At 46.9% G+C, this 13,014-nt stretch overlaps 1 protein-coding gene across 1 annotated transcript in view; it reads right to left on the reverse strand.

Annotated features, from left to right (window-relative positions):
* Positions 1-13,014, reverse strand: part of CARPB (Carbonic anhydrase-related protein B) — a 206,795-nt gene that overhangs the window by 65,820 nt on the left and 127,961 nt on the right. Inside the window, exon 4 of the mRNA XM_037420470.2 lies at positions 2,488-2,685. Coding sequence (XP_037276367.1) covers positions 2,488-2,685 — 198 coding nt within the window. The remainder of the gene's footprint in view (positions 1-2,487; positions 2,686-13,014) is intronic.

Consider the following 13,014-nt stretch of genomic DNA (forward strand, 5'->3'; position numbering starts at 1 on the left):
CTTATTAATATTGTGTTAAAACACGGGAAAACGAGCCCTTAGGTATACACTTGTTTCCCTTATTTCATATATATATATATATATATATATATATATATATATATATATATATATATATATATATATATATATATATATATATATATATATATATATATATATATATATATATATATATATATATATATATATATATATATATATATATTGATTTGCGTGGTTTAACGTCCCAAAACCACTATATGATTATGAGAGACGCCGTAGTGGAGGGCTCCGGAAATTTCGACCACCTGGGGTTCTTTAACGTGCACCCAAATCTGAGTACACGGGCCTACAACATTTCCGCCTCCATCGGAAATGCAGCTAGCATGCTAGCGATATATAAACACCGGAAAAAGTGTTTCCCTCAATTACAGTACCTCTCTCTCTTCGTGTTTAGCTAAGCTCATAAAATGTCGCGCTGCTGAGTTCGACGACGCGGTACAACTGCCTGCCTGGTCCACCGAATTTCAATGTGGGAGAACCGTAACAACATTTTTGTATTTAACATGAGGCTCATATCAAGGATACTGAGCTGGTAAAAAAAAATATTCCGCAGTTTTTCACAGCAGTGTGTCTCGTAATGCTATAGTTGCTCTGGTACGCAAACAGCGGGAGTTGTTTTTCGAAACTTTTGATAATAATAGTTGTTGTGTTTCAATGTCTAAAACCACGACGTAATTGTGGAAAAAAAAAAACGCCGTAATGGAGGGCTCCGGGAATTCCGACCACCGAGGGCTTGTTAACGTCCGCCTAAGTACAAGTCCGCTGGCTTCGAGCATTTTCGGCTCCATCGAAAATGCAGCCGCAGCGGCAAGGATTCGATCCTGCGACCTTCTAGTCAGCAGCCGTGCACCGTAAGCACAAGAATACTGTGGCGGGCTTCATCCTTTTTAGCGCGTTTATCTTAAGAATGCTTATTGCATAATTACTCTGGGCTTCCTGCATGCTTTAAGTGCTTTTCGACGCTGAAATACTTTCAGCTCATACCCTAACGCAGAACGTTGCATTAGGGCAACTCTCTGGGTTGCCCAATGAACAAAAAATATATAGATAACTGCAAGGACATATAAATAATTATGCCTGTTCGTTCCAGAAATGAACGAACCAACCTCATAAATTTCTTAAGTAATGTTTCTTGAAAGGAGGCCGACCGAAAAATTGTAGTGTTTTCTCACTTCCCGAAAAGCATAAAAAATATTCGCTGAATGACCGTGGAACAACCTTGGAACAACTCGCTATCCTTTCTTATTTAGCACACCGTATCGCACCTTTATGCTCTACCAATGTAGGGCGCCACAGCCTCCTTTTTTTGTCAATAAATCGAATATTTGACAGGTAAAATAACTTTGCGCTGTGAGCGCACCATCAATCAACCGTTTTTTTTTTGTGTGTGTAAAAAAGATTAAGAAGACAAAGCAAAATCGAAAGTTCCCTACATGTTGCTTGATAGACACGGGCAGTTCACAGAAGCCCCTTATTCCTCCAAACATGTGCCACTTCGTATGCATAAAATATACGCCGTTCAAGCATTCGCACAATTTTGCATCCAGGGAGCTAAATATTTAAGCTCTGAACACGTTTGACGCGTCGTGCATGGACGCCTGATTGCGCTTCTGGATCATAATATGAAGAACATTCAGAACTCCTGCGCATATATTCCTGCAGAAAAGTATGAGAGAGAAAGGGGAGTCTGGAAATGTCTAATCTAAGATTCCCCGTTTTCAGCTAGAGTTAAATTAACTCAATTTAGGCTCGGCGTATTCAAAAGGGTCGGGTATGTGTGTACACCTGGCCATTGGGGGATAATAGCGCAATCACGAAATAACGATGTTGCACCGGTATGAAGTGAAGAAAGAAAAAATCCTTCGCGTGCATGGAAACGAAATTTTTGTCTTTATTAAGTTCAGTCATGAAGCTTGCGTTGAAAAAAAGGAATACGTGAAAACTGTTGCAGCATAAAAATCGGAAGGCGTGTACCACACAAAACAAACAAACGCGAAGGAGAAGGCAGAATTTGTACATACATTTAAGCTTCTCATTTAAGCTTCTAATTTCTCATTTTAAGCTTGTCTCATTTTAAGCTTCTCAAAATGAGACAAAAAAGGAGGTGTTTAGTAAGCTAAACGGGAAGTCTATCTATCTATCTATCTATCTATCTATCTATCTATCTATCTATCTATCTATCTATCTATCTATCTATCTATCTATCTATCTATCTATCTATCTATCTATCTATCTATCTATCTATCTATCTATCTATCTATCTATCTATCTATCTATCTATCTATCTATCTATCTATCTATCTATCTATCTATCTATCTATCTATCTATCTATCTATCTATCTATCTATCTATCTATCTATCTATCTATCTATCTATCTATCTATCTATCTATCTAGCTAGCTAGCTATCTATCTAATATAATCTTCATTAGGGCGGCTCACCTCGGCAGGGAATGGCTTCCCGGCGATGGTGTGCTCCGAGCCGCGGTCGTCAGAGCGGCCGTAGTGTATGTGCAGTTCGTGGAAGCGGTACTGGTAGGAGAGCGGGCCTCCCGAGATGTTCACCGCGAGGCCAGGCGCCAGGCTGTCCGACACGCGGAAGATTACACCGTGGCCCGTGTTGGTGATGATGCCACTGATCTGCGACGAACGAAAGAAAAACAGTCACTTCACAGGGTGTTAAAAAAAAAGCGCTGTTATTTAGCGAGGAACAAGAGGTAAGCTTCTGAGCTGTGTTAAAACTGCTGCTTGGGTGAGTTGGTTTATGTCTAAGATTCATTCATTCATTCATTCATTCATTCATTCATTCATTCATTCATTCATTCATTCATTCATTCATTGAGCTCTTTATTTGAGACAAATGTATGTCTCGGATACTGGGCAAAAGGCAGATGTATTCTGCCTGACGGGACCCAAGTGCCCGAAAGCACCACTCAGAGCATGGTCAAAGAAATACAATATAACACACTAATAATGAATGCGTAACATTGTTTTTGTACAGAGTAAATGGAGTACATACTTGTGTAGCAATAAAGGAAGAGTCAAAGAGTCATAACACTACAAATAACGCTACAAATTCAAGAGCGCGAAAAGACGGAACACTTAATGGGCCTCTAAGCAGTCTTTAAAGATACAAAAAAAAAAAACGAGTGCTTTATTCTTCTTGCGTTTCCCGGTCTCGTGGCCCAACTCGTGACGTTAGGATAAAAGGAGCTCTGGATTAGTCAATATGCGAGATATGTATGATGTGAATTGTTTCGTGCTCTACTTTAGCATGCAGTCGTATGGTGGTTCTGAGCGATAAACTGATTTTGTTTCGTTTTTTTTTTGTGTTTGCGACTGCGCAAGCTGAGGTAGCAGCGTGTAGTCGAAAAGCGCGAAATTCCGACTAGCTCAACTCTCCGTGCCGACAATCCACGCGTTTTATGAAGAAATACGTGGCAAGGAGGAGATAGCACTTGTAGGATGAGTACTGAAGGCGAGAAAGAAACTACCGACACTGCTTGACTCGGGGTGGTTGAGGGGCACTTTAAGTAGAGACACACACATACACAGTGCTGTGTGTGTGTGTGTGTGTGTGTGTGTGTGTGTTTGTGTGTGTGTGTCTGTGTGTGTGTGTGTGTGTGTGTGTGTGCGTGTGCGTGTGTGTGTGCGTGTGTGTGTGTGTGTTTCGTCTTTTTTGTGCTGGTATTAGTATATCTAATTGTGAGCACCAACTTTGATCACGTCTAGACATCCAACGCTAGCGAGCAATATTCGTTCACTGAGAAGCACGACATTCTTTTACCTGCCACTGTCGGCACGTTCGAATGACCTTTAGTCAAAAGCGAGCCCCGTTATCGCGCAATTCAAACTGGGATGTTCGGGCAGTCAAGCGTGGAGAAAACTAGACATCCGGGCAACCAGTGATGAGACCTTTTGAGGCACTGGTTTTGTCACCACTTCGAGAGCTTGGGTCATCCTGCCTCCGCTGCCAAATGCAGCACGGTGGTTAATTTATGTGACCCTTCTATGTGGTCTGCCTACGCGCAGGCTTGCGTGGCGCTGTGACTGCGTGATGTAAGCCTAATCAAAGAGCAAACTTTATTCATAGTGGAACACAGCCCGATACAACAAGGCCGATAAAGACCAAACAGACCAAGCGTTATACTGTTTGGTCTTTCCCATCCTTGTACGGCACTGTTTCCCACTGCGGATCTATACCAACAAGCTGAAGTTCGCACGCTCCCCATGCTTTATCCCGCAAAGTGACAAGAAATAGTGGCATTGATATAGACCAGTGCACACCATGGTGTGGTGCGGATGCCATTGCCAACATGGATTATGCTCATTTTAAGAGTGTAGTATCACCTCCAAACAATTCGCTTAGCCGGCAGACATTCCATACTAGCATTATATCCTCGACTACGGGAGGGCCAGTATTGTTATTTTTTTAGCGTAATCTGCGGCAAGAACAGACAGAAGGAGATACATACACACGCACTCCTCCCTCTGTTTTTTGTCGTCGTTACGCCTTACACTTAAATATTTGCACTACCAACACGCCCAGTCACTGACTGGGCGTGTTGAGAAATGAGAAGTAAGTTCGTTCTTACTTCTCATCCGTAGAGTCCTTGTACAGCGAGAGAAAATCCGGTAGCTTTCGACCAGGATCGCACATATATTAAGGCGAAAGCGTTAGACAACTCACCAAACGCAAAATTTGATCATCATTGTTGGCGCCAGCACGACAGATGGAAAATGAAATCATAATCCTGTGGTAACGTCCCCACAAGACGTCATTTTGACGTGATCATGGCGTCGACAATCACTCACTACCACGTCATTTCGACGTCACACAGCATGACGTCATCACAAGACGCCGTCACTTGGTCCAAGGGGAGCTGATCGCGGAGGTAGTGCAATCTGAGGAAGGAGGGGGACAAGAAGGAAATAAGGTGTCTTAAATGTCCGCGGCCGACACGCGTGTAGGGGTTCACCATAAAAGCTCCACAACCAATGTCGATTTCGAATGCCAAGTCCTCAAAACCTTACCTTCGTTATGACTCTCTATATAGGTTCGTTGTTTTAGTTAACAATGTGTCCTGAACATTGAAGTGCTGGTATGCTTGCTCTTACAAGGAGTTATAAATGTCAAGGACTTTGTTTAATAATAATAATCATCATATCTGGATTTTACGTCCCATAGCCATTATATGGTTATGAGAGACGCCGTAGAGGAGGGCACCGGAAGCTTTGACCATCTGGTGTTTTTTTTTTTAACTTCCACTGGCATCACACAGTACACGGGCCTCTACCATATCGCCTCCATCAAAATGCGACCGCCACAGCAGGCATCGAACCCGCTACCATTGAGTCAGCAGCCGAGAACCCTAGCCACTGTTATATCGATGCGGACATAGATAAAAGCTTCTTCTCTTAGAAGTGTGGCAGCTTGGGCTAGTTGGTATGGCTGTGTCGACATAGCGCTCGTGTCTTTCGAGTCCTTCTTGTCTCTGTGTCGTCGTTTTGTTCTCGCGCTATAACTATCGTCATGCTTCTTCTCTGTTACAACATGACGCTACTTATTCGACGGACCAGCGTATCGGTAAGAAGAACCACTACAGATCGAGGCTACGCACTGACGACTGGCAGAGGCTTTGATTCTAGGTTTTATGCCTTGAATACTTTTTAGAGGCGAAGCTTCTTAAGCCGTCCGTCGTGCGTCCGTGATGTATGAGTAGTAGTAGTATCAGTCGTCGTAGTAGTAGGTAGGCACCTCTCGTTTATTCCTTGGACTGTCCGATGGGTGGCGGTACTACGATATTATGAATATATGATGAAAAGATGCGAGATTGCGGTACTTGTAGCATTCACTCGATGGGCGGACTGATGAACGAATGGACGCATGGTCAAATAGATAGACAAGCAGATGGACGAATGGACGGACAGATGCATGAATGAATGCATGGACGGACGCTTGGATGGACGGAAGCAAGAACGAACTGATGATTGATTTGTGGGGTTTAACGTCCCAAAACCACTATATGATTATGAGAGACGCCGTAGTGGAGGGCTCCGGAAATTTTGACCACCTGGGGTTCTTTAACGTGCACCCAAATCTGAGCACACGGGCCTCGACATTTCCGCCTCCATCGGAAATGAGCAAGAACGAACTGACGGACGGAAGTGCGGACGGACTGACCGACGCTTCGCCCCACTCACCATTATTCGCTCCGTGTATATGCTGTGATTTTTTCAGCCGTCCGCATTAGGCTCAGTGTGAATAATAATAAAGTAAAAGAAATAATGAGGCATTTCATGTGGTAAGTATTCATGAACAATAAAACAGCAGTTACAAAATTTTGCGTTCCAGAAAATAAAATACGACTTCAAAAGAGATACGAGAACTGAACGGGATCTTCTAAAGACCGCCGCATATCCGATTGTTATTTATTTATTTATTTGTTTATTTAATATACGTCAAAGAACCTCAGCAGAGCGCTTAAAATGAGGGAGTGGGCAAACAATATAGGGTTAATAAAACAACGATTCTGTGGCATTACTAAATGTATCTGTGTTGGAATGGTCGATGACACTTGAGGGAAGATCGTTCCAGTGCCTGGCTGCTTCAGCAAAAAAGGAATGATGGTGGGCTGTGGTGCAAGCAGGAGGTGGGTAGACTAGACAGCCTTGTGGTGACTTGTGCGGGCTGAGGTACGATGGGCTGGTTTATTGGGGGAGTTATAGTGAAGCGAATGATATGGAGGAGTTATAATGATACGCAATACAAAGACAGTCTGAAAATATTACGACGTAATTCTAGGTCAGGTAAACCTGCCTTACTTTTAAGGGAAGTAACACTGGTTTGACATGAGTAACCTCAATAAATGAATCTCATTGCGCGGTTTTGAACTAGTTTGATGGATGTACTTAGGTTACTTTGTAGCAGCGATTACAACGGGTTACAACGCATTGGCTGTAACCCGAAGGTAGCGAGAACCATTCTTAAAGCCCTGTCTGTTCCGAGAGCGCCCCTGGAACGAAAGTCGATACACCATTATTGTGAACTGTCCACTGCGAACCATTTTTGCGAACTGTTCATCAGTTCTTCTCGGTATAAGTGTTCGCGCGTCATGACGGATACACCACGTTGCAGTGAAGATGGTCTGTAGCACTATACGAGAATGTACGAGATGGGACGGGCAGCAACCAGTCAGCGGCAACTTTACGACTTTGCCTTCGTTTCCTACTACTCCGTACGCGCTCGCGAGGGTGTCCCTACAACACGAAGAACTTCGTTTTTGCCTCAGGCTGCTTACTTCACTCGTCTCACCAATGGTAGTTCTTCGTAAATCTGTTCTTATAGGGATGACGCGTGATAAACAAAAAGTAAACACACACGTCCGCACGTGCGACATTACCCGCTCAACTGTGAACGTGAACAAAGCCTTAGTAAATGTCACTTATTTCATGTATATATATATATATATATATATATATATATATATATATATATATATATATATATATATATATATATATATATATATATATATATATATATATATATATATTGTAATGAATCTGAATAACGGACGCTCTGCTGGTAATGAAGAAGACGATGATGATCGGTGGCTGTAGTAGTAGCTCGCGCACGCCGCTCGCCATTAGCCAGACCTGCCTGATAACGCACTTTTTGCCAAGCTGCGTCTGAACCTTTCTCGACGTACAACACCTCTATTTTAATTGGTGGAGGAGCCGAGGTTCCCATCAACCTGGAACTTCGCAATCGAACGCTACCCTCACCGTTCACCAAGACTGCTCCTGGCCCTTCTCAAGCTGCCTTACCAACGACAATCTACTGTACTGGTGTGCCTCGGCAACGTGACCCACCAATTTTTCGCGGCAACGACGAACAAGACGTCGAGGACTGGCTCGTCGAGTACGAAATCGTAAGCGCTTCCAACAAGTGGAACGCCTGCGACCAGCTCACAAACGTGCGCTTTTACCCCGCTGATGTGGCCAGCCTCTGGTTCAAGAACCACGAAGGCGAAATCACGAACTCGTCCGCCTTCAAGACCACCATCGCCGCGGTCTCCGGTCGTCCCGCCGTGCGCCGGCTTCGCGCGGAACAGCGTCTCCGTAGTCGAGTCCAGAGCAGGGACGAGACCTTTACGAGTTACATTGAAGATGTCTTGTCTCTTTGCAAGCGCGTCGATGAATTTCTAACTGAACGCGACAAAATCAAGAACATCATCAAAGGAGTTGACGACAATACCTTCCAGATGCTCGTCGCTAGGAATCCACAGACCGACACCGATGTTGTCCAGCTCTGTCAGGAGTACGACGAGTTGCGTAAGCAGCGTGTCTCGACGCGCAGGGCCGCTGAAGATACGGCTGAAGTTTCCGCCTTCGTGCACGACGTCACTGCTGATCACACTGTCTTACTGCCCCACATCAAACAATTCATTCTTGAAGAAGTTGCGCTTCAGCTTTCTCTTGTGGCCGAAGCATCCGCGCCAGTGACCTCGTTAGACCCACGTCTACGCCAGGTCATTGAGACACAGGTCACGCAGACACTGCCTCCATCGCCATCTGTCCCTACGCCGCTGACCTACGCTGCCGTCGTTGCTAGACCCCCAGCCCCACCTGTCTCTGGCGCATACCGGGCACCGGGTCCTCCTACCCTACGACGCTGCCTACATACACGGCACCCCATCCCGTTTCACCCCTGCACCTTCTGTCGTTAACCCATGGCGCACCTTGGATAATCGACCCATCTGTTTCGAATGCGGTTTCGTGGGACATATAGCACGCTACTGTCGCCGTCGCAACTTCCAGCCTCCAGACCATGGGAATTCTGCAAATTACCAGGTTGCCCAGAATCCCCAGCGACCATCTTCTCCTATCACCGACTCATTGTCCCTACGACGCCCTGTCGATTCTCGCCGGTCATTACCACCCCGTCGCCGATCTGTCTCCTCGATGCTTCGGCGCACGAGCCCCGCTCGAGAGGAAAACTGACAGCCGCAGTTCCGGAGGCAAGAACTACGTCGTCGTCGAACTTTCTAAGACCTCCTTTTTGTCCGACCAACGAAATTGATGTGCTAGTAGAAGGTGTTGCTGTACGTGCACTTGTCGACACAGGCGCCGTCGTTTCTGTAGTTAGTGAAAAACTGTGTCGCGATTTGAGAAAAGTTACAACACCGCTTACGAATCTTGCTCTGCGTACAGCCACCTCCCATTTCATCGCGCCGACAGCTCAGTGCACAGCACGCGTTCTTATTCAAGATGGTTGGTACGCCGTCTACACTGTTGTTCACCCACGTTCATCTTACGACTTCATACTAGGATGGGATTTCCTTTCTACCCATCAGGCCCTCGTCGACTGCGCTCGTGCTGAACTCACGTTGACGAATCCGTGCCTTGATATCGACCACCACAGTCCCTCGAAAGTGTTTGCCGCAGCTGACGTCCGCATCGCACCGTTGTCCGCCGTCCTAGTGCCTGTGTTTTCCTCTGCTACCATTAACTCGTCGCTCCTGTTTCAACCAACTATAGCTAGTGTGCAACACCGAACCATCGTCTCTCGTTCGCCGTCATCAACCTTTCCAATGGTTAAGCGGTACTTTATGCGTGCAACGTTTCTGCTTGTCCGTACATCCTGCTACGCGGTGAGTGTCTGGGAAGCCTCGAGACCTTAAATTGTATTTTCGAAGACCCGATCTATCCAGACAAGCCATTTTTACCGACTTGTGCCATTACACCCGCAACTGACGCTAATGAACCTATGGGTGTATTCCGCAAGTCCATTGATTGCAACCTCACGCCTGGGCAGCACGAACAGCTGATCAAGCTCCTACAGCGTTTTCGAGCCTCGTTTGACCACAATCAGCCTTCCTTAGGTCGAGCGTCATCTGTTGTTCACCGTATAGATACCGGTCAAGAGACGCCATTACGGCAGCGTCCATATCGTGTGTAAACTACCGAACGTTGTGCCATCAATGAACAGGTTGACGACGTGCTGACACGTGACATAATCGAACCGTCAAGCAGTCCCTAGGCCTCTCCAGTTGTGTTGGTGAAGAAGAAGGGCGGATACATCAGGTTTTGCGTGGACTACCGACGTCTCAACCGAATCACGCGCAAGGATGTCTATCCGCTGCCACGCATTGACGATGCCTTGGACTGCCTACAGAGAGCCGAATTTTTCTCTTCTTTAGATCTGCGCTCTGGATACTGGCAGGTACCCATGGCAGAGGCCGATCGCGAGAAAACAGCGTTCATCACGCCCGACGGGCTTTACGAATTCACAGTCATGTCCTTTGGCCTCTGCAACGCGCCAGCTACTTTCGAGCGAATGATGGACTCTATCCTTCGAGGCCTCAAATGGAACGTTTGCCTTTGTTATTTAGATGACATTGTCGTCTTTTCAACTGATTTCGCAACCCATTTAACCCGCCTTGAGAAAGTCCTCGCGTGTATTTCTGCCGCGGGGCTGCAACTGAATCTGAAGAAGTGCCATTTCGCCACTCGAAAGCTTACGATCCTTGGCCACGTGGTTTCAAAAGACGGCATTCTTCCTGACCCTGCCAAATTTACAGCCGTTTCAGCGTTTCCCAAACCGACCACCATGAAAGATCTCTGAAGCTTCATAGGCCTTTGCTCTTACTTCCGGCGCTTCGTCCGCAATTTCACGACGATCATCGCTCCTTTGACCAAGCTCCTCGCAGGCTCCAGAGACCTTTCAGCCTGGTCTGCCACCTGTGACGATTCTTTCAATGAACTGCGCCGCCTCCTCACGTCGCCGCCTATTCTGCGACACTACGACCCATCGGCACCCATAGAGATCCACATCGACGCTAGTGGTGTCGGGCTAGGCGCTATTCTTGCACAGAAGAAAGACAGCTTCCAAGAGTACGTAGTTGCCTACGCAAGCCGAACTCTTAGCAAAGCCGAAATCAACTATTCTGTCACTGAAAAGGAATGCCTCGCCATTATTTGGGCGATAGAGAAATTTCGACCTTACGTGTACGGGCGCCCTTTTGACGTCGTGACTGACCACCACGCCCTCTGCTGGTTGTCGTCAGTGAATGATCCAACCAGTCACCTCGCCCGATGGGCATTACGCCTCCAAGAATATAATACTTAACCTGCCTGGTATGTCGCTCCGGCCGGAAACATTCGACGCAGACGCCCTATCCCGTTCGCCTTTACCCCCTGACCCGGACTGCTGCGAAAGTCTAACCTGTGATGCCACTGCCGTCACCATCGCCGATATGCCATCTGAGCAATGCAAGGACCCTTGGGTTGCTTCTATTCTAGACATCATGGCTGGGCGGACGGCTTCCCCCCCTTCTCGCACGTTGCGTCGGCAAGTCGAGCACTTCGCTACTCGCGACGACGTGCTGTACCGACGCAACTACGCACCCGGTGGAAGTCAGTGGCTACTCGTGATTTCACGTCATCTGCGATCCGAAATTTGTTCCACGTTTCATGACGACCCCCAATGTGGTCACGCAGGTTTCCTGAAGACTTATTCTCGCATACGTCTCTGATATTACTGGCGTGGCATTCACCGTTTCATACGACAATACGTTCGGGCCTGCTCGACGTGCCAGAGACAAAAAACTCCCCCTTATCACGCCAGCGGTACCTTGTTACCCTTAACATGCCCATCCCGACCATTCGACCGCGTCGGCATCGATATCTATGGTCCTCTTCCCAACACTGCTGATGGTAACCGCTGGATCATAGTTGCCGTCGACCATCTCACGCGGTATGCCGAAACTTCATCCCTTTCCGCGTCTACAGCAAAAGACGTTGCGACTTTCGTTCTTCACAACATCGTATTACGGCATGGAGCACCTCGGGAGTTACTGAGCGATCGTAGTCGCGTATTCTTGTCAGACGTCATCACAGCGTTGCTGCGTGAGTGCCACGTCGTTCACCGCACTACAAGCGCCTATCGTCCCCATACCAATGGAATGACGGAGCGCTTCAACCGCACCCTTGGTGACATGCTGTCTATGTATATCTCGTCAGACCACTCCAATTGGGACCGAGTGCTCCCGTTTACCAGGTTCGCCTATAATACCGCCATTCAAAGCACTACTGGGTTCTCTCCTTTTTTCCTCCTTTACGAACGCGAACCTTCTTGCACTATGGACACCATTCTTTCGTACAAATCTGACTCCTCAGAGTCCACGACTTTGTCCCAAGCCGCTACATACGCTGAAGAATGCCGCCAACTGGCAAGATCATTCATAACCCAAGACCAAGGACGCCAAAAGCACCACCATGACGCATTAAATAACACTACTTTCTACGATCCAGGTTCACTCGTCTGGCTGCATGTCCCTTCTGCTACACCTGGCCTTTCTACCAAGTTGGTCCCCAAGTATCACGGCCCATATCGTGTGCTACAGAAAAAAAACGTCACCAGTGAATTACCTCATTTAGCCACTGGAACCATGTTCTGACCAACGTCGTCGTGGCCAGGAAATTGTCCACGTCTCGAGACTTAAGCCCTGCTACGACACTCCCGTGTTTACTTGTCCATAGGTCGCCAGGATGGCTCCGTATTTCGCGGGGAGTAATTGTAATGAATCTGAATAATGGACGCTCTGCTGGTAATGAAGAAGACGATGATGATCGGTGGCTGTAGTAGTAGCTTGCGCACGCCGCTCGCCATTAGCCAGACCTGCCTGATAAAGCACATTTTGCCAAGCTGCGTCTGAACCTTTCTCGACGTACAACACCTCTATTTTAAGATATATATAACTCCAAGTGGTCTCTTCTTCGACGTATGCAGTCACCCCGCGCGAAATTAGTCACCAAAAGCACTTCGGAACAAACGGACATCTAAAACTTGCATTGACGGCTCGCAACGCACTGACACGTTCGCACACACCAGCCACCGAATCGCGTGCGCGGGGGGCATTCAATCTGACGTCGTTATTACGCTCCGACGACCACACATCCGGC

The sequence above is a fragment of the Rhipicephalus microplus genome, chromosome 2, assembly GCF_043290135.1.
Source record: "Rhipicephalus microplus isolate Deutch F79 chromosome 2, USDA_Rmic, whole genome shotgun sequence".
Classification (NCBI taxonomy): Eukaryota; Metazoa; Arthropoda; class Arachnida; order Ixodida; family Ixodidae; genus Rhipicephalus; species Rhipicephalus microplus.